We start from the raw sequence: 21,186 nt of genomic DNA, 5'->3' as shown, positions 1-21,186 counted from the left end.
GCTGAGGAGCTCAAAACATGGCAGGGAGAGATTTAAAGACTGCTTAAGATAACCATTTCATGGTATTTTAAATTACTATTAAAAATATTAAGATGGGGTCCTAGCATTTTGTTTATAGAGTCCAAAAGGTTCTTATATTTTAAGCATAGGCACAATATATTTTTTAAAGATAAGGAACAGTATCTGTAGGTTGGGTAGATCACTGCCAGCTTTAACACATTTTCTTTAAACAATTCTATGACTTCTTGGGAAACCTGAGATAGGTACAATTTCACTATTATCTACATGTGCAGGACTGGGCAATCATACCCTCATACTCCTTGTACAAGATACTCCCATTTGCCTCAATCAGAAGGATACTCAGAGGAAGAAAATTATAAGGGACACAGGAAGGCTGAGGTACACTGTGATTCACTAGTTCATTGACAAGGCCCTGAATGATGGCGTGGTTGGGTGAATTGAGACCATAGGGTAATACCCGAGTACAAATTCCTTTACAGTAATTTGGGGTATAGAGACGGGGAGCAATGATCCAGTGATCCCAGCCTAGTTGGTGGAAGCTGACCTTGTAAGGATGGAGAGAACACTGGTTATTTACAGACCCATCATGTTTCTGAGAAGGACAAGAGACATCAGATGCAATGCTGCATGCTTGCCGGACAGTACGCATAAGAAAAGAAGATTCCCTATCAGTTAACTCCTCTTGGCCTCTTGCAAGAAGTTTAGCCTGGACACTCTCATCAGTGTCATTGAAATAGAGTAGCAAGAAGGCAACATCCAAGGATGTCATGCCATGCCACGGGAGCTCAAGGGTCTCACTGCCTTTTTGCTGCTGACACATGAAGCGGAGGCGAAGGACTCTCCGTCCCTTGCGATTCCAGAGCTTCTGCTGAATACAGTGTGTGATATCCATCTCTGTCCATGCTTTAGACATGGGAGAAGGCTTTGAGGAAACTGATTTAGAAGGTGGTAAGTGCTTGGTCTGGCATTTAGGGACCCAAGTTTCCACACGGCAGGAGAGATGGTAATTAACTAGATGAAGTTGATGGCGGTAAACCACAGTGGCTCTGATTAGTTCATATGCCACCTGGTTTGATGCTAGAGGAAATTCCAAGGTCTGTACGTGCCAGGAACCTGCAGAAATATGAAAGAACAGGGACAACCATTAGTGTATTAGCTGAACATCCCTTAAAAAACCTCTGAATGTAAACTGAGAGTTACAATTAGCCCTGAAACTAGCTCATGATATCATACATTTTTTATTTATTGAGCACTTACTAGTGTACCCTCTAGTAATACATAGATTCTTTAATATTCAATGGTCTTATGAGATAGTTATTATCACTATTTTGTAGATAATAGCATTGAGGCTTACAGAAATCATCAAAGGACATTTGGGGGAAAGATGGGGCTGACCAAAGTCCTGTATTCTGTCCCCTGGACTAAAAAAGAATGCATGCAGCCAGCACCTGGCAAGTTTAAGATTCGAACCCAAGTCTGTTGGGATTATAAATCCATCTTACTTTTGGACTATTAACAGTGAAAAACTCAAAAATAGAATTATTTTGTTTGTATACTGTATATATGGGAGACCAATTATATTATCAGTCGACTTTAAAAAGCAACCAATTAAGATACTATCAGAACAAATATTAAGAAAGGTTTCTCATGTCATATCACTACACAGTAGCTTTAGGCTGAAGGTGAATGGGATGTAACATCAGGTCCTATGGCTGTCATTATTTCAAAGCCAGGGGGAACCTACTGTAGTAAGCCACCTTTTGTTCATCTCTATTACAAGATGGCGCTGGCCACATGCAGCTCCCTGGTAGTAAATTACTTTAGTACATGCGCAGTGTGCTGTATTCCTTATCACACTTACATGCTAATGAAGAACTCACTTAGTTCACCAATGAGGAAACAGCTGGCTATCTCCCTTGGCAGATGGGGCTGAGTAGGCTATATAAGGTCAGGCTGGGAGAGAGCCCGGAGCCACCAAAAGAAGAAATAAGCTTAATTCAAAGTTTCCCGAATAAACCATAAGGAGGAAGAAACTCCCTGGTGTTGCGTCCTCTTTGCTGGCGAGGGTGGACATAACATTTTGGTGGCCCGGTACGGTGCGGAGTATTCAGAACCTTTTTTATGGTCGGGGGTAATAGTGCGCACTGGTAAGTTCCCGGTAAGGGGGGGTTAATTAAATTTAAAAATTCCTGGAATATGGGAGGTATTAAGATCCCGGTAATGGGGCAAGACAGCTGTCGGTATTAAGAGGCTATAAAGATCCCAGTAATGAATGGGACAAGACAGCTCTCGGTATTAAGAGGCTATGAGGTTCCCGGTATTTGGGGCAAGTGTTAAGTTATAAAATAAAAATTAATCTGTAAAAGAGGCCACGGAGTCTCGTCTCCGGTCTGGAGTACAGACAACGGAGAGTGTGGCTAGTTAGCCCCGCCATGCAGATTAAGGTAGAGCAGGGGGGAGGGGGGAGTTCGAAAGAGGATTTGCATAGTAATAAACTAAAAACGAAGAACTCCGCAGTTAAGAACCGTGGGAATTACAAGAAAAAAGTTCTCGATCCTGCTTTTAAAGCAGCAAGCTTTCTGCTAGCCTGCCTGGTTAATTGGGAACAGTTTAGATTCTGCCACTAGTTACCCAATAGCAGTGATAAAAAAAAAAAAAACTTATTAGGAAGGGGACTTCCCAGTCACATCCAAACTTAAAACTTAAGAAATCCACCCTGGAGAGATTCCTGAATGAATGTGATACAGTGGCTCCTTGGTTTGCTGTGTCAGGGAACCTTACGGTACCCTGTTGGGATAAATTAGCCAAGGATTTGGATTTCGCCTGGGAACAAGGCTCCATGAAACCAGGGGTGAAGCCCGTATGGAAATTGGTGAGGGGCTGTCTAGAAGATCACAGATGTTGCAAGGCCCTTGAGAACAGCCGAAATGCTTTGGAAATGATCAAGGAAGAAAGGTCAGAAAAAGCTGAAAGTGAAAAGGGAGATAGGAGACGGGTCGTTATATCCTAGCCTCAGGGGCTTAGGACAAATGGAATCAGAGGATTCTGACAGTGAAGAAGAAATTCAGGCTCTTGTGAGCCAGTTAGAGGCAGTGGTACTAAAAAGAAGAGATTCAAAGACAAAAGACAGATTCCCGCCAAGGCAGCATAGTGCCACTCCCCTATGCCAGCCCCGCCTCCTTACCAGGAAGGTGTTTCTTCAGTGCACCCTCCCCCCCTCCCACACTTTCTGGGAGTTCCTTTTGCCCAGAAGTCTCGGGGCGGGTCCGTGCGGGCCCCTCTCTCTGGGCGAAACCATTACTCTCCCCCGGGCTCCAGCAGGGAGCGAGAGCTTGCTTTAAGAATAGCCCTCTTTAGAGGGCTGGCTAGCACCTGAGCAATTTATGCAACTTACCCGAGCTAAATTCTCTGGGGGAAAACTTATTCTTTAAAAGTCAGAGACAGTTAAAACGACCGGACAAAGAAATTCCTGGGCAATCCTCCCCTCCTACCTCTCTCCACATGGTCATGGAGAGAATACCATGTCTGTGTGTTCGCTTAGGCGCCCCCTTTCTTACATTTTTTTAAGCCTCTTTCTCTTTTTATGAACCTAATATGGGCTAAAAAAAAAAAAAAAGCAGGACACTATAGAATAACTATCAGTGGTTGCCACTATGTCTTTCCTTCCTTCTCTGGCAGAACTCCCAGAAGCATGTTTCAGAAAAGCAGTTTTTCCATGTACAGGACATGGTATCAAATAGTATGATAATAATAATAATAATAATGGTTAAAAGCTAATTTCAAAACTCTCCAAGAAACAGAAGAAAATGGGAGATGTCCTATTTTCTCTCTGAATCCTAATGGAGATATTCTTAGTTCTGGTTAAGGTATTTGGATCTTTTTGGGACATCAAGTTCCATTTCTGTCTGTTGCCTATCTTTGGTGCACCAAACTTGTCTATATGTGTGTCAATTCATGTTGTCTATTGTTTGAGTGGCTGAATGATTGTTGTGTTTATGTTATGTGTTGAAAAGAAAAAATAAAATGGTAAAAAGAAAAAAAAAAAGGAGCGTTATCTACTGGCAGTCCTGCCAGTCTGCAATTTACACAGAAGAAGATGATTAAATGTGCTTCACATTCTTAACTATGAGTTAAACATAGCTGGAGAAAAAGCTACTTTTTAAGAGGCCATTAGCCTCAAACTCAATGGTTAATTCTCCTGGAAAAATTTCTACCATGGTGATGGTTGGGTTCAAGGTGTTTTATTCCCCTGAAATTACAGCTAGAAAAATATATATGTATTTGGTTTAAATTAATGAGATTTGTATAATCGCTTCATCTTTATTTCTAATTGGTCTTAAAGGTATAAATGTTTCACATGCCTTGACTATAGAGTATTGACATATAAGTTATTGGACATGATTTAAAAAATATAATGATGGTAACAAAAGGTAAGTTTAAAACTGACAATTTGGGGTTAGAGCTATCTTAAGCAACACGTGGCATGACAGAAGCCAAGAAATACAGGTCTCTAAGGTATTTCTACATTGACATACTGTTTTATGTGATTCTTATCCTAGAACTCAGACTTATCAAAAATAAGACTTAAAGTAATGTCTCTTCAATAACTTACACTGTCATACACTCAAACACACAAGCTAATAGACAAACTGTGCAATATGAAAGTAATGTGTTTGCCATTATTTTTAAGGAGAAAAGATTGTTTAAAAGTGGGGTTTGCTTTCAAAAAATTGTAGTTATGCTTTGATATTACAGGTTCCTTTTGTAATTTGACCTTCATACAATGGGGTCTGGTTACAGGCTACCCCTTGCAATATTCATGGGTGTAGGTCTGTGTCCCTTCCCCCACAGCATTGAGCTGGACTTCCCAGCCCATTCGCGACATTCCTGGCTGGCAGCGCCTAGCCTTCTGCTGGTGTTATCTCTGGCCTTTGTTCCACTGGGAACAATACAGATGCTTTCACCTTGACAACCAAGGCTGCCTCAGGACAGTCTCACCTGGAGACCAGCAGAGACCTGCTAGACGACCCACTGAGAAGTGGAGCCAAGGAGTTCTCGACCTTCTCCTTGATGTGGGGGGGGGGGGGGCAGGGTTGTTTTCTAAAGACTATATATTTTGGCTAAAATATAGTGAAATCAGTCCTGATCGACAAACTGTCGTCTCGACTCAAATCTCTTTCGTCCCCTTCCCGTTTATCCCCAGAATTCTCTTCCAGGTCTCTAGTTCACATGTGGCCGCAGGCGGCTACATAATGGTGCCTTGAACATGGACAGACCTGATATGGGAGAATTTCCTGAGGTGACCCTATCTGGCGAAGCTTTGCAGAAAAAAATGGAAAGAAGATGGTATCCGCACGGTAAACAACTATAGGAGTTAAATGCTAGTGCTAGTGTAAAATTTTATCCTTTGAAACTATTGTTGTGGGTGCAGAAGGATACGGATAGGCAAGCAGAATTGTGTTGACCCGGCATAGTAGCTGCTTGGGATAGATAGATAGGGGAAAATGGGACAGGAAAGCTTGCGTGAAATTTGTGCCTGCAACATTCAAGAGTTGCTTCAGGCAAAAGGGATAGGGTTTGAAGAAGGAAGGTTGGAAGATTTCTTGGATCAAATATATTCTTGCTGTCCTTGGTTCCAAGAAAAACGAACATTAACCAAGAGAACCTGGGAAAGTATTGGTAATTCGTTAAAGGCAGCCAAGGCAGATATTACCCTCTGCCTCTGGACACTTATAAAGGATATTATAGATGAAGGAGGCTTGGAGGAATTAGATACTATTCAAGAACTTGAGGAATCTCAAGAAGAAAGCCTGCTGGAGAGGACCTCTGCAAAGAAGGACCCTCCCCACTCTAAGTTACAAAAACGCAGAGATAGTGCTGATGAGCTAATTGTAAAAAAGGCAGCTCATCCCAAAAAGAGAACAGCTGAATCTCATGGGGAAGAATGGGCCCCTATTGTGCCATCTGCTATGCCTATGACTTTGATGGCAGGAGACAAGATCCAGAGAGATATGCAGTTATAAAAGTTGGGAGTTTTAAACTAAATTGCAGAAATTGACTAATGAATTACAAGAGCTAAAAAGGGTATCAAATACTAGAGAGAACGATGATCCTGAGATGCGCCAATCACCACTAGAAAGAGCGATAAGCCAGGCTCGTGGAGAAGGGCAGGATACGTCAGAACTCTTAGCTTTTCCTGTCCTTGAGATCAAAGACCAGGAGAATAGGATTAAATGATATCAGACATTGGAATTCAAAGTGATAAAAGAATTAAAGGCAGCTGTAGCTCAATATGGCCCTACAGCTCCTTTTACACGAGCTTTATTGGATACTGTGATAGAGTCAAATTTAACTCCACGGGATTGGAGAACTTTGTGTAAGGCTACTTTATCAGGAGGAGATTTCTTGCTTTGGAGTTCTGAATGGCGTGAGGCTAGCAAAAGAACCGCCACCGTAAATACTCAGACAGGCCATCCAGAATGGAATTTTGATATGTTACTGGGAGAAGGTGTATATGAAGGAAATACTAATCAGATTGGGTTTCCCATCGCAATATATGCACAGATTGCCATGGCTGCCCGCCGTGCTTGGCATCTTTTACCATCAAAGGGAGATCTTAGTGGAAACTTAACAGGTGTCAAACAGGCTCCTGATGAGCTTTTTCAGGATTTTGTGGTCAAACAGGCTCCTGATGAGCTTTTTTAGGATTTTGTGGATAGATTGTTAAAAACAGCTAATAGAATTTTTGGAAACTCTCAGGCAGAAAATCTGTTGGTTACTCAGCTAGCCTATGAAAATGCTAATGCAGCCTGCTGCAAGGCCATCAGACCTCACAGGGGGAAGACATACTTGGCTGGTTATATTCATCTCTGTTCTGAAATTGGCCCCTCGAATAATCAGGATCTAGCAATGGCCGCAGCATTGCAGGGAACCACCATCCAGGGAATACTTTCGCAGAGACGAGGAAATAAAAGGTGTTTTAAATGTGGTAGTCTGGGTCATTTTAAAAGTGATTGCCCTGATAACAGGGGTGCTATAAGCGGACAATCAGTTTTCTCCCCAGAAATCTGTCCTAAGTGTGGGGAAGAGACCTTTTATCACAAATGAATCTGGTTGCAGGAAAACATCCTCAGACTTTGCTTTTATGTTTTAAAGATTTGCAGCAAGCTTTAGCCACTAAAGGATTGCAAATAGCTCCAGAAAAAGTACAAACCCAGGATCCGTATAATTATCTGGGTTTCAAACTTAGAGCTCAAATTATTTTTTCCCAGAAGATAATTATTCGCAGGGACAATTTAAAAACCTTAAATGATTTTCAGAAGTTATTGGGTGACATTAACTAGCTTCGGCCATATTTAAAGCTTACTACAGGAGAATTACGACCTTTATTTGATATTATAAAGGGGAATGCTGATCGTACATCCCCTAGATTATTAACTTCAGAAGGACTTTTGGCTTTACAGCTAGTGGAGAAAGCTACTGAAAAATCAATTTGTTACCTATATAGATTATTCTTTACCTTTGCATCTGCTAATTTTGAATACGACTCATTCGCCTACAGGTTTATTATGGCAAAAGGCTCCTCTGATGTGGATTCATTTGAGGGTGTCTTCAAGGCGTAATATCTTGCCATATTATGAGGCAGTAGTCCAAGTAATTGTGCTTGGAAGAAAGCAGGCGCTAACTTATTTTGGCAAAGAACCAGATGTTATTATTCAGCCTTATAACGTAGATCAAGATGCTTGGTTAAAACAGTCTAGCACAGATTGGTTGCTTGCTCAAATAGGCTTTAAAGGGACTATCGATAACCATTATCCTCAAGACAAATTGATAAAGTTTTTAAATATGCATGAGGTTATATTTCCTAAAATGACATCTTTACAGCCATTGCATAACGCTCTTTTAATTTTCACAGACGGCTCTTCCAAAGGAAGAGCTAGATATCTTATTAATAATCAACCGGTGGTTATAGAGACCCCTGGGCTTTCTGCTCAGTTATCAGAGCTGACAACGGTATTTAGTGTCTTTCAATCTGTAGATAGTACTTTTAATCTTTTTACAGACAGTTTGTATGTTGCCGAATCTGTCCCCTTATTAGAAACCTGTGGCACATTTTATTTTAATACTCCAGCTGGATCCTTGTTTTCACAATTGCAAAACATCATTCTTGCTAGAAAAAGTCCCCTTTATATTGGCCATATACGAGCTCACTCCAGTCTTCCTGGACATTTAGCTGAAGGCAATCAGTGCATTGACAGAGCTCTTATAGGAGAGGCTTTAGTTTTAGAACCTGTAGAAATGGCTAGACATGATCATGATAAATTTCATCTTTCTAGCCATACATTAAGACTCCGTCATAAGATCACAAAGGAGCAAGCAAGAATGATTGTAAAACAATGCCTTAATTGCCTTACTTTAGCACCAGTTCCCCATTTAGGGGTTAATCCACGTGGCCTTATACCTAATCAAATATGGCAAATGGATGTAACTCACTGTCAAGAATTTGGAAAATTAAAATATATACATGTTTGCATTGTTACTTGCTCAGGACTCCTTTTTGCCTCCCTACATTCGGGAGAAGCCTCCAAAAATGTAATTGATCATTGTTTACAAGCCTTTAATACCATGGGATTACCCAAGGTCATTAAGACAGACAATGGACCAGCCTATTCTGGTAAGAACTTTATCTCATTTTGTAAAGAATTTGGTATTAAACATAAAACTGGAATTCCTTATAACCCAATGGGTCAAGGAATCGTCAAGTGTGCTCATCGCACCCTTAAAAACTGGCTTTTTAAAACAAAGAAGGGGAATATATACCGCCCCCCAGGTCACCCAAAGCGCATCTTGCTTTTGTTTTGTTCATTTTAAATTTCCTGCAGACTGATTCTAAAGGTCTATCTGCAGCAGACAGGCACTGGCACCCTACCAGTTCCAATTCCTATGCCATGGTTAAGTGGCGGGACCCTTTAACTAATACATGGAATGGTCCAGACCCTTGTTTTAATTTGGGGGAGAGGGTCAGTTTGTATTTTTTCTCAAAAAGAAGATAGAGCACGATGGCTGCCAGAAAGATTGGTAACAGGTAAGCACACCCTAAAGCTGCTGGTAAGTATAATTAATTCACAAAGGCATTCCTTAAGCCGCTTCTCACTTACTTGGGAAGAAAGGTTCCTTTGTGTTCTTACAGTTAATTTGCAATCCAGGCCTCTTGCCTGAGCCACAAATTTGCAATCAAATTGAAAGCCTTGGGCCTTCTGATACTGACCAAACAGGTTTTTTCTCTTAATCTCCTTTTGTGCTTCAAGCAGGTATCTCTCATTTTCAACACTCAGAAGATCAGCCTCTACAGCAATGGCCGCCAGGATGAGGATGGGTGGCTATAAAGGCCAGCCAGCCAGCTCGTATTCACAGAGCATTTACTGTACCAGTGGATCCTCGAAAATGAGGCTGCATAGTATTCGGAACTATGAATGTTTGTTAATATAACAAACATGGGCATCAGTTTGAGGTGCAAGACGAGGCACTGCAAGGGAAAAGGAAAAAATATCCTGCTTCTGAATTTCCCTGAAAAGCACGTCCGGCTGCATAGGGGTTGACATTGAGAGACTGTCCTTAAATTATTAAGGCAGTCTAATTCCCCTCCCCTGAAAAAGATGTCGTTTAATAGTTTAAGGGGGTCGGACCTCTGTTTTCCCTCACTGGTTAAAAGCCCGTCGTCCATTGGACGAATATATATATACATATACATATACATATACATATACATATACATATACATATGCATATACATATACATATACATGTATATATATATATATATATATATATCCACTGAGTTTTTAAAAATAAATAATTAAGGGGGAATTGTTCCTTCCCCCACAGCATTGAGCTGGACTTCCCGGCCCATTCGCGACATTCCTGGCTGGCAGCACCTAGCCTTCCGCTGGTGTTATCTCTGGCCTTTTTCCCGCTGGGAACAATACAGCTGCTTTCATCTTGACAACCAAGGTTTCCTCAGGGCAGTCTCACCTGGAGACCAGCAGAGACCTGCTAGACGACCCGCTGAGAAGTGGAGCTAAGGAGTTCTCGACCTTCTCCTTGATGTTGGGGGGCAGGGTTGTTTTCTAAAGACTATATATTTTGGCTAAAATATAGTTAAAATCAGTCCTGATCGGCAAACTGTCATCTCAACTCAAATCTCTTTCGTCCCCTTCCCGTTTATCCCCAGAATTCTCTTCTAGGTCTCCAGTTCACATGTGGCCGCAGGCGGCTACAGGTCTGGCCTTATCTTACAGGCTTTACCTAGAGAGTTCTGGCCAAAAGAACATTTTTAACGGATTCACTCAGATGTGGTTCAAAATAAAGTTTCAAACTTAGATCTATAAAACATTAATAAGGCTATATAGAAATTATAAAGGCATTAAAATTCGGCCTTAGATTCACCCCGAATATTAACACAGGAGGCTAGAGTAGCCCTCAAGAGAGTAGAACAAGGGTTGCAAGACGCAATATTGTTTCGCTACAAGAAAGGAGAGAAAATTGCTTTATGTATTTTTGTCTACCTTTTTGCAGCCTACAGGCCTGCTATGGCAGGAAGGTCCCCTGTTGTGGGTGCATCCTAGAGCCTCACCAGCAAAATCTATTGATCATTACCCTACTGCGGTTGCTAAATTGGCCCTTCTAGAGATACAACAATGCCTACAGTTTTTTTGGAAAAAATCTTACATTACTGAACGTTCCCTATACTGCCTCTCAGGTGCAGGTTTTGTGTGGGACAATTGATGACTGTGTCATATTGTGCTGCTGTTTTGATGGGTTAATAGATAATCATTATCCCAGACATCCTTTGCTTTCATTTTTTAAGGAATATCCTATGGTGTTTCCAAAAGTAACTGCACAAGTACCCTTGTCAGGTGCCCCCAATATATTTACAGATGGATCAAAAACAGGCTGTGGAGCTTATATGATTGAGCATAATGAGCCCGTTTTGTGCCAATATCAGCCTGGCTCCCCACAGGTGGTTGAGTTACAAATTGTGTTAAAAGTTTTCAAAAAATGCTCCTTTCCATTTAATTTACTTTCTGATTCATCTTATGTGGTGAATGCTGTTAGGTACGGTGAGTCATCTTATGAAGGAATTACAGAAAATTATCTGGTCCAGGGATTCAAAAATTTTTATACAACATATTAGAGCCCATTCTGGTCTGCCAGGCCCACTGAGTAAGGGCAATGACCTTGTTGATCGATGCACCAGAATGGAATATGCCTTCCTGGCCTCATCCCTGGAAGCTGCACAAAAAATCCATCAGTAATTTCATGTTTCAGCTAGGACATTACAACAAAAATTCCATCTTTCCCATGCAGATGCACGACAGATGCTGGAGTGCCTACAATGTATAGTTTTTCACCATCCCCCGGGTCTAGGAGTTAATCCAAAGGGCCTGTTGCCCCTAAAATTATGGCAGATGGATGTGACTCATATATCTGAGATTGGAACCTTAAAGTATGTTCATGTCTCTGTGGATTCATGCTCTGGCATTATCCATGCCACTGCCATGAGTGGAGAGAAGGCTCACAATGTGATTAGACATTGCCTTGAATCATGCGCTGCCTGGGGGCAGCCTTGTCAGTTAAAAACAGATAACGGTCTAGCTTATCCTGCTCAGTCATTCCAGTCTTTCTGCAAACAAATGAATGTACAGTTAAATCATGGCCTTCCCTATAATCCCCAAGGTCAGGCCATTGTAGAGCGTGCCTACCGCACCTTAAAAAATGCTTAATAAAACAAAAAGGAGGAATAGGGAATGGAAGAACACCAAGGGAACGACTCTCATTAGCTCTCTTTACTTTAAATTTTTTAAATCTGGACTCACAAAATCGGTCTACAGCTGAGCGACATTCACTTCACTGCCCTCAATCGACTGAAATGGTAAAATGGAAAGATGTGCTTACTGGTCTGTGGAATGGCCCAGATCCAGTTTTAGCATGGGCGAGGGGTTCTGTTTGCGTGTTTCCTCAAGATCGACAAGACCCAGTGTGGATTCCTGAGAGACTGATCCAGAAGTGCAACAAAAATAAAGATCCTCTTATTGCTACTGATCCTCAGCAGGAGCCAGATGGTGGAGCAGAGATGGGGAATAGTCTCCATGTTTCCCAAACCCATGCCGATATGCCATGATGCCAAATGGTTTCCCAGTCTTTTTAGTGCTGACAAACTTTTGATATTCCCTATTTACCTTTAGATAAAGAAATAGCTAAAATAGGTGAAAATAGAAATATGACCTTGTCTGGTAGCCTATGCTTTGCATTTGGAGATAATATGTTTCCTGATGGCTCATGCCCCAAATAATCTGTCATCTAGCGTTGCTCATGCAATTGATGTGCAAGTGAGCCTTTATGGTCAACTGAAAGGAGGTTTAATGGTTATAAACCAAAGAATTGATTTAGTACAAGAACAAATTGAGACCTTGTGGCAGCTAGCCCAATTGGGATGTCAGTGGAAGTATTCTAGTTTATGCATTACCAACATTCAATATGAAAAATTTACAAGAGCTGCAAATTTGTCTAAACAAATGTCTAAGTATCTTTTAGGAAATTGTACTGGTGAATTTGATGCCCTGATGGACCAACTCCATATGGCCATCATGACCGTGAATTCCACTCGAGTGGATGTGTCTTTGACTGAAGGACTGTCATCATGGATCAGCTCGGCGATGTATCATCTGAAGGAGTGGGCAGGACTTAGAGTCCTTGCTGTTCTCATGATTTTAATAGCATTTGCTTGCCTGTGGTGTATCTGTAGGATAGGTTTGTCCTACAGAGACAGGCCGCAATGATAGTGCAGGCACTCACAGCTATTAAAGCTAGACAGTTTCCCCAGGCCTGGCTGACAGCCTTAAATACTCTCACCTGATAGCGTGTTTAAAAATAAAAAAAAGGGGGGGGAACAAACAGGAGCGCAGAATGCATGGCCATGGTATGATTGGATCTTGCCAAATTGCAAAAATGCTTTTACCTCACTATCTCCTCTTGCTCGCATTAAGGGAGAAGAATTTTTTCTTTATAATATATCTGCTGTTAGGAACATTAAAAGAAGGGCAGTCAGACTTCTTAATATAACCATAAACTCACTTTTGCAAAATATAAATTATTCCTCTGCCCCGGTTTGCCTCAAACCACCCTTTTTCTTCCTTATTAGTACCGATGTGTCTGGTGATCGCCTAGATTGTAACAGTACCCATACACAATGCTATCTATTGGAATGTTGGGATGGCGGCAATGATACTGCCTTGGTAGTTCACCTACCCATGTTTGTGCCCATTCCAGTTATAGAAGACCCAGATACTTTTCCTGTAGGACAATTGTTTCATGTCAAGAGAGATTTTGGTATTACTGCTGCCATTATTACAGCCATTACTATATCTGCAGCAGCCACTGCTACTACTGCAGTTGCCATGGCATCTCAAGTACAGACTGCAGAGGTAGTGAATAGTATAGTTGAGCAGTCTGCGCGAGCCTTACAGACGCAAAATCAATATAATTCCCATTTAGAAGCTGGAATACAACTTTTGAATCAGAGAGTAAATATTCTACAAGAAGAAATTGATGCACTTGTAACAATGGTGCAGAAATCTTGTGTTATACATATGCCAGGATTGTGTATTAACCCCCTCCAGGTGAATATGACAGTTCTAAAAGAAAGTCAGTACAATATCAGTGAATTCCTTATAGGAAATTGGTCTCTTGAGGGAAAATTATTAACCAAACAGCTTGTATTTCAGATATCTTCGCTTAATGCCACAAGACTGAAGCCAACCACCATGGAGGACCTGACCTCGTGGATCTCCAGTGCCTTTTCTTGGATCAAAGAGTGGGCTGGGTTGTTAGCTATAGCCGCCCTTATGTGCTTAACAGCTTTCGTCTGCCTTTGGTGCTTCTGCCGTATTAGACGAGATCATGTAGCTCATAGAGCCGTAGTTTATCAGGCTCTTGCAGCTATGGACACTCAGGAAGACCTCTCTGTGTGGCTGGCCTCTCTAAAATCTTAGAAGCTCCAGGGTACACTGAGCATATAGTACTGTACATACTATACTGTCTGGAATCCAATGATACCCAAAGACGGGCAACTTCTCAGTGCTTGGATCAACCTATGACATGGGGCCCGGTGAGCGATAGGGTACCTCTGACAGGTAAGACCAAGTCATGGCAGAGATGACCTAAGTCAGCAGAATGCCAGTGACCCGATTAGCCCTGACCTGGGACGGCTTCTACTAAAACAAAAAAGGGTGATATGTAGTAAGCCACCTTTTGTTCATCTCTATTACAAGATGGCGCTGGCCACATGCAGCTCCCTGGTAGTAAATTACTTTAGTACATGCGCAGTGTGCTGTATTCCTTATCACACTTACATGCTAATGAAGAACTCACTTAGTTCACCAATGAGGAAACAGCTGGCTATCTCCCTTGGCAGATGGGGCTGAGTAGGCTATATAAGATCAGGCTGGGAGAGAGCCCGGGGCCGCCAAAAGAAGAAATAAGCTTAATTCAAGGTTTCCCGAATAAACCATAAGGAGGAAGAAATTCCCTGGTGTTGCGTCCTCTTTGCTGGCGAGGGTGGACGTGACAACCTACCACTAAACAATTTTACCATCTCTGCCTTCCACCAACTTCAAGAACTGCTTTTGAATCTTTTCCTTCTTTGGCCATGTAACCTTCAGCTCAGTCTCTCCCGTTCCTTCAGGTTTGCCCCATTCCTTTTACTACCACACCTCTGGATAGCACTTCAATAAGAACCTTGATTACATGAATAAAAGTTAGACTCCAGAAAACCAAACAACCATATTAAAAAAAAAATGGGGTACAGAGTTAAACAAAGAATTCTCACCTGAAGAACTTCGGATGGCGGAGAAACACCTTAAAAAATGCTCAACTTCATTAGTCATTAGGGAAATGCAAATCAAAACAACACTGAGATTTCACCTTACACCAGTCAGAATGGCTAAGATTAAAAATTCAGGAGACAGCAGGTGTTGGCGAGGATGTGGAGAAAGAGGAACACTCCTCCACTGCTGGTGGGGTTGCAAATTGGTACAACCACTCTGGAAATCAGTCTGGCGGTTCCTCTGAAAACTGGGCACCTCACTTCCAGAAGATCCTGCTATACCACTCCTGGGCATATACCCTGAGGATTCCCCACCATGTAATAAGGATACATGCTCTACTATGTTCATAGCAGCCCTATTTATAATTGCCAGATGCTGGAAAGAACCCACGTATCCCTCAACAGAAGAGTGGATGCAAAAACTGTGGTATATCTACACAATGGAGTACTATTCAGCCATTAGAAACAATGAATTCATGAAATAAATTCTTAGGCAAATGGATGGAGCTAGAGAACATCATACTAAGTGAGGTAACCCAGACTCAAAAGGTGAATCATGGTATGCACTCACTAATAAGTGGATATTAACCTAGAAAACTGGAATGCCCAAAACATAATCCACACATCAAATGAGGTACAAGAAGAACCGAGGAGTGGCCCCTTGTTCTGAAAAGACTCAGTGAAGCAGTATAGAGCAAAATCAGAACAGGGAATTGGGAAGGGTTGGGTGGGAGGACAGGGGGAGGGAAGGGGGCTTATGGGACTTTCGGGGAGTGGGGGGTCCAGAAAAGGGGAAATCATTTGAAATGTAAATAAATATATCAATAAATTTAAAAAAAAAAAAGAAAAAAAAAAAGAAACCTGCCACAAACTTCATGCAACCTAGGTTTAAAAGCTTTAATCCAAATTGTAGTGCTGACACTCTGTGGCCAAACCATGATCAGAATATTTTCTATTAAAAAAATATCTATTTACAAAAATAAATGAGTAAACAGATAAGTACTTATCTAAGGCTCTGTCTACAGAGTTCTAAACTTCTTTTTCTGGAACAGGTTAAGGATAGACTAGAAAAATCAGCCAGCACAGGGAAAGCCTTCTCTTGTTTTGGAACATCTTAGTGTATCCATGAATTATTCACCTTACTTTCCTATTCCACTGAATTTGTAAGCCTGAAATTCTTCAAGAGGACAGTCATTTTCAACAAAGAAGCTCTTTAATCTCTTGGTGTTCAAATATATTTTTAGAAGTTCTCATTCCACCTCCTGCCTAACACAACCTCAAGTTTGTAGTACTGGGCCTCCATTCTCAGAATGGAGACCCAAGCTACTCCTTATAGTGGTTCCCTCAAGTAATCGCACATTCCCGGTACAGTTTTCCAAGAGGCCCACCCATACACCTGCCCCACCCTGCAAAGGAACCCCACTCAAACCTCTAGCAGGCTGTCTGCCAAGGAACTGCCCTTTCTTTTCAGACCCTGACATCACACGTTTCCTGAGGCAGGGTGGGGTTGCTGAGAACTTGAGCCAGGAAGGGTCTGTGAAGAACTTTTCAAGGGTGGAGATGACTCATACATCCAATGGGACTGAACTTCTGGATCTGTCTACAGACCTTAGGTGCCACTTATCCCACAGTCAGCCCCGCAGACCTACCCATGCTCTTTTTAAACCTCACATCAGCAGTGCTTGATTTGTGCAGTTTTCTGCTGCAATTAGGAATGAACCAAGGTCCTTTCTCAAGGCCTGTGAGTCCCTGCCTCTCAGTTCTGGCCATTTCCCACAAGGCTCCAATCCCACTAATCTTGCCCTTCTTCAAGCCTTCAGGGCTTTGCCTGTTCCTTCTGCCAAAATCAGGTTCTCTCTAGTTTCCTTGGCTATAACACTTCTTCAACGTTGTTTTTTTTTTTTTTTCCTGAAATCCCTCCAGAAGAAGACAAGTTTAGCATCAACTATTATGAGGCATCACTTGCCACTGTTTGCAATTATTTAGGGCTTTGCTTATTTATCTCCCCCATAAGAACACATGTTCTATGAGAACAGGTGCTGTGCACAGCATTCAGTAGTTGACTACAATTTGCTGAGTGAATCTCCACCTCCAAGCCATGTTCTCTCCTAAATAGTGCACCTCATTGCCTATAGGCATGCTCTGCTTGCTGCTTTCCCAAGTACCATCTCGAATATTGTCTCCTTATTGAGGCCTCAAATCCCTGTCTCCCTCATTCTGGGCAGTGAGTTATTCTTCAAAGCACTCATCATATTTTAACAGCATTATGTGATTGTTTATCCATTATTCAATACCAGGAACCCCTAGAGGCTAGAGAAGCAGTTATTTGCCTCTGTATACCAAACCCAAAGGCAGCAACTTGTGCTCAATTAAAATCTATTACTGAGGATTTATCATGGTGTGGTAATTAAGACTACAGAGATTGGCGTTTCAGAGTCTGTTTGATAGCTACATCTGCCAATTACTACTGTGTGCCACTAAAGTTTCAGTTTCTTTGCCTATAAGTGATTATACTACCAACCTCCTCCCATAGCAGTATTAAAACTGATATTTGCAAAGTCATTTTTTTTCAATGTCTGATGCACATAAAGTTAATAGTAAGGCATAGTTAGGAAAATATTGGCTATTTTACTTGAAGGAAGGAAAGTGAATCCTGTTAGTATCTTACAGAGCAGTGACAGCCCCATACTGATCTCATCAAGTTGCCAGGAACTCACTAAAGCTGATGGCTATCTGCATTTGCTACAGAGCCCTGTACTACAGGAGTCTGGGGAAAGTATCTAATTCAGATACTCAAACAGAATAGAGCATGATGTGGATAACTAAATACACGTGGGACAGGGGGTAGGGGTGGGGGTGAGGGTGGGGGTGGGGGTAGGGGGGTAGGGGGAGGCAAAATCCCAAAGATGTGCAGTGAATCAAATTTAAAAAATGGTTGGTACAAGGGTGGGTGGCTTAGTGCATTCAGAATGACAGTCTCAAGTTTAAATCTCATCTCAGCCAGCCAGTTTCTGCAGAATATTTGCGAGTTACTTTTAATTTCGCTGTGCTTGTTTTTTTACTCTTATCTTTAAAACTAAGCTGATTATCCCAAGGTAGCAAATGGTAGTGCCTGTCCTTAGGATGAAATATAGTAATGGGGGGGGGGTCATAGGGCCATGTATGAAACTTTAAGATGATAGCTTGATTCTGTCCTATCTGAGGCCATGTGAGGTTTCCTAGCTCAGTATCATGCCGTCTTTGCCTTCAAAGAGCAACCAACCACATAAATGGGCCTCCACAAGAATGCAGCTGGGTATTTCTTAATTAGTTTAAGAGGTATAACAATTTGTAAAGTACAGGGACTCTTACACTACTTAGCTGCCCTGTGGCCGGGGGAAGATTGCTCAGTAGGACCTAAGACAATTTTTTTTCTTATGCCGTGGCTTAAACAAAAAATCAGCTTGGAACCAGCTTTAAAATCTTATGATCCTTTGAAAAACATACTTGACCAAACAATCTGCTCACTAATCAAAAACAACACACAAAATTCCTTTCTGTCTACATATCTCCCCTCTTCTCTCCCCTATAGTGTTGTACGAGGCGTAAAAACTCACCTCTGAGAGGCCTTACTGTGCTGGCCGAAGGCTTTACCAACCTCACCATTTTAGCTCCAATCGTGCGGTTCTCCCTTGGATGGCCATGCGGGTCTGCCGAACGCTGGTATAACTTCAGCATGTACCTCAGAGGATATCCTTGAGGCCATTGCTTCATCTCCTTGCCAGGGGCTTCTTTGGCCAGATCCAAAATTGAGGGCAATGCAGGGTTGTCAGCAAGAAGGGTGGTGGAGGGCCACCCTGCCTTTGCCATTTGGACCCTATGTTCCCTAAAAAGCCCCATTCCCCACAAAAGAATTCTAAGAATTGTGAGAAGGCCCATCTTGCAAAGCTTGGTGCTTGTCAACAGATTCCTAACCAAGTCCAAAGAACATCAGTCTGACCTCTTCCACATACTGGTTTAACAAGTACCAAAGACAGGGCAAGAAATAAAAAGAAAGGCCGGCTGGCAGACCCTATCTTTCTTCCTGTGGGAGAATCTTCTGGGCCAAAGCAAGTCTCCTGACTAGGCTTCTTGGCATGAAAACAAACAGAAACAGCAAGTGGGACAAAGCAGCATGCCCTGCCCACTCCCCACTGGTGGGAAGTACACACTATTTCTCACACAGGCTAGAGTAACCGGAGAGGAGAGGCCCATTCCAGGAACCTGGACTGCGCCCAATCTAATAGGTTAAAAGGAAGCAGCTTTACCCCTGCGCTGCCACAGATTTAAAGGCAATTCCTCAATCAGGCCTTAAAGGGACAGAGATCTCCTATTTCCATGCAACCTGTATGCCTCTTAGTGAAGCATTTCATAGAAATGTAGTGTGCTCCTGGCTTGTGGTGAAACAAGGAGGGATGGTGATTAAGAATATAAACTGAACTCTACAAAACGGGGACTGGGAGTGGAGAGAGACAACATTTGGCTTATAAATGAATAAAATAATGATTGATGATGATGATTATAATAATAATAAAAGTCATAAAAAAGAATGTAAACTCCTGTTTCCAGCCTCCATCACACACAGTCTGCAGATATGCTCTCCGCAGGTGCTCCAAAAGGTTTATTGGAACACTAGAATGTGAAAATCATGGTGTGGGTGTGGCTTCTTGAGCTTCAAGAAGAGTCCCAGGCAGTAGTTCTCAATACCAGCTATACATTGAAATCAGCTGGGCAGCTTCAGCCATTCTGCTTACCTGAATATCATTCCTTGGGATTCTGCTCTAATGGGTCTGAGATGTTACCAGGCCAAGAGGATTTTTTTTGTAAGTTCACAGGTGCCTGTAATATGTACTTCAATTTGAGAACTCCAACTTCGAATTTTCTGGTTGACCATGGGAAATACTGAGTAGGTTTCCTCTGAGAAACCCAAGGTGATAGGAGACGAATTTGTGGGAGCGTGTCTGAGCTAAATGCCAAATGGGAGGCAACAAGGCTAGGCCAGTTGGTTTAAGTTGCCCTGGGCAACAGTTGTGTTGAAAGAGATGATAGGTTATGGACTTACTCCTGCCCCCAGTCTGTTGGTGAGAACATGAGGCATGAGGTCAAGGCCTGAGTGTGGTGAGTGAAGCCTGACTTGTGGGAGACACTTCACAATGTGAGGCCTAGGAGCAAGAAGCATTGGCTTTGGATTTTGTTTTTGGGATTTTTTGTTTGTTTCTCTTTGACCTTTACGAACCAGAGGTTAAAGATTTCTTCTTCTTCTTCTTCTTCTTCTTCTTCTTCTTCTTCTTCTTCTTCTTCTTCTTCTTCTTCTTCTTCTTCTTTTGAAACCTATTCTGCCACGAATTCCTAGAGTATAAGAGTCGACAGCAGTTGGTCCTCCTCAAATGTGCTTTTCTCTTGGTAGAGCAGACTAGAGCTTCAGTTGAACACAGGTTACTTGCTCTTTTCTACTTGAAGTTTTTTTTTTTTTTTTTTTTGAGTTTGGATAGCATATAAAATCGAGGATTCACTGTCTTATCTCATCCATGTCTGTCCTGGTACTTTGCTCATACGCCCCCCCCCCCATGAATCTCCAACAACTAGTCTGCCCTAGGCTCTCAAATCATGAGCGGAAATGTGATATTTGTCTTTCTGTTTTCCCTCATTACCCTATCTTGTTTCCCCAGCTCTTCATCTCTTTCTATATTCTGCATGTGAGAACAAAAAAATGACAAAAATGATGTTGAAGTCTGGTGTATTCTCTTAATATGATGGTCTCCAATTCATCTATTTTCCCCCTAAGGCCATACTTCTGCTCTTTATCTTTGTTTTTTTAAGATTTATTTTAAATTATGGGTATGTACAGGCAAGTACAGGGACTCAGAGAAAGCAGAAGAGAAAGTCACAGAAGGTTGTGAAACTTCTAACACATGTGCTGAGAACTGATTGGATTTCTCTAGAAGAGCAGTGCACATTCTTAAGTACTAAGCTATCTTTTCAGCCCCACCATTGATCTTCTTTATGACCAGATAAAATGTATGTGTGTGTGTGTGTGTGTGTGTTCACAGGTATATCACATTTTCTTTATCCATTCAACTGTTGATGGACATCTGTGGCTTCTCTTTCCTGGCCATTTATTTTTCTTCATACATTTCAAGAAGCTACCTTGATTTTTATGGCACTTGATATGTCCAGCATGCAGTTTAATTTTTTTCTTGACAATAATATTGCCCTTAAGATGCTCATTTACAAGAATGCCTATATCATAATGGGAAAATGCT

At 41.8% G+C, this 21,186-nt stretch overlaps 1 protein-coding gene across 1 annotated transcript; it reads right to left on the bottom strand.

Annotated features, from left to right (window-relative positions):
* Positions 1–277: 277 nt before the first annotated feature.
* Positions 278–18,823, bottom strand: Bmp15 (bone morphogenetic protein 15). The gene is made up of 2 exons (XM_052171757.1): positions 18,502–18,823; positions 278–1,134 (listed from the first exon to the last, which is right to left on the bottom strand). Exons 1-2 carry the CDS (start codon positions 18,821–18,823, stop codon positions 278–280), a joined length of 1,179 nt encoding a protein of 392 aa, XP_052027717.1.
* Between the last annotated feature and the right edge of the window lie 2,363 nt (positions 18,824–21,186).

Source organism: Apodemus sylvaticus, chromosome X (genome assembly GCF_947179515.1).
Source record: "Apodemus sylvaticus chromosome X, mApoSyl1.1, whole genome shotgun sequence".
Taxonomy (NCBI): domain Eukaryota; kingdom Metazoa; phylum Chordata; class Mammalia; order Rodentia; family Muridae; genus Apodemus; species Apodemus sylvaticus.
Note: the sequence above shows the minus strand (reverse complement) of the source record. Positions and strands in the feature narration are given on the sequence as shown.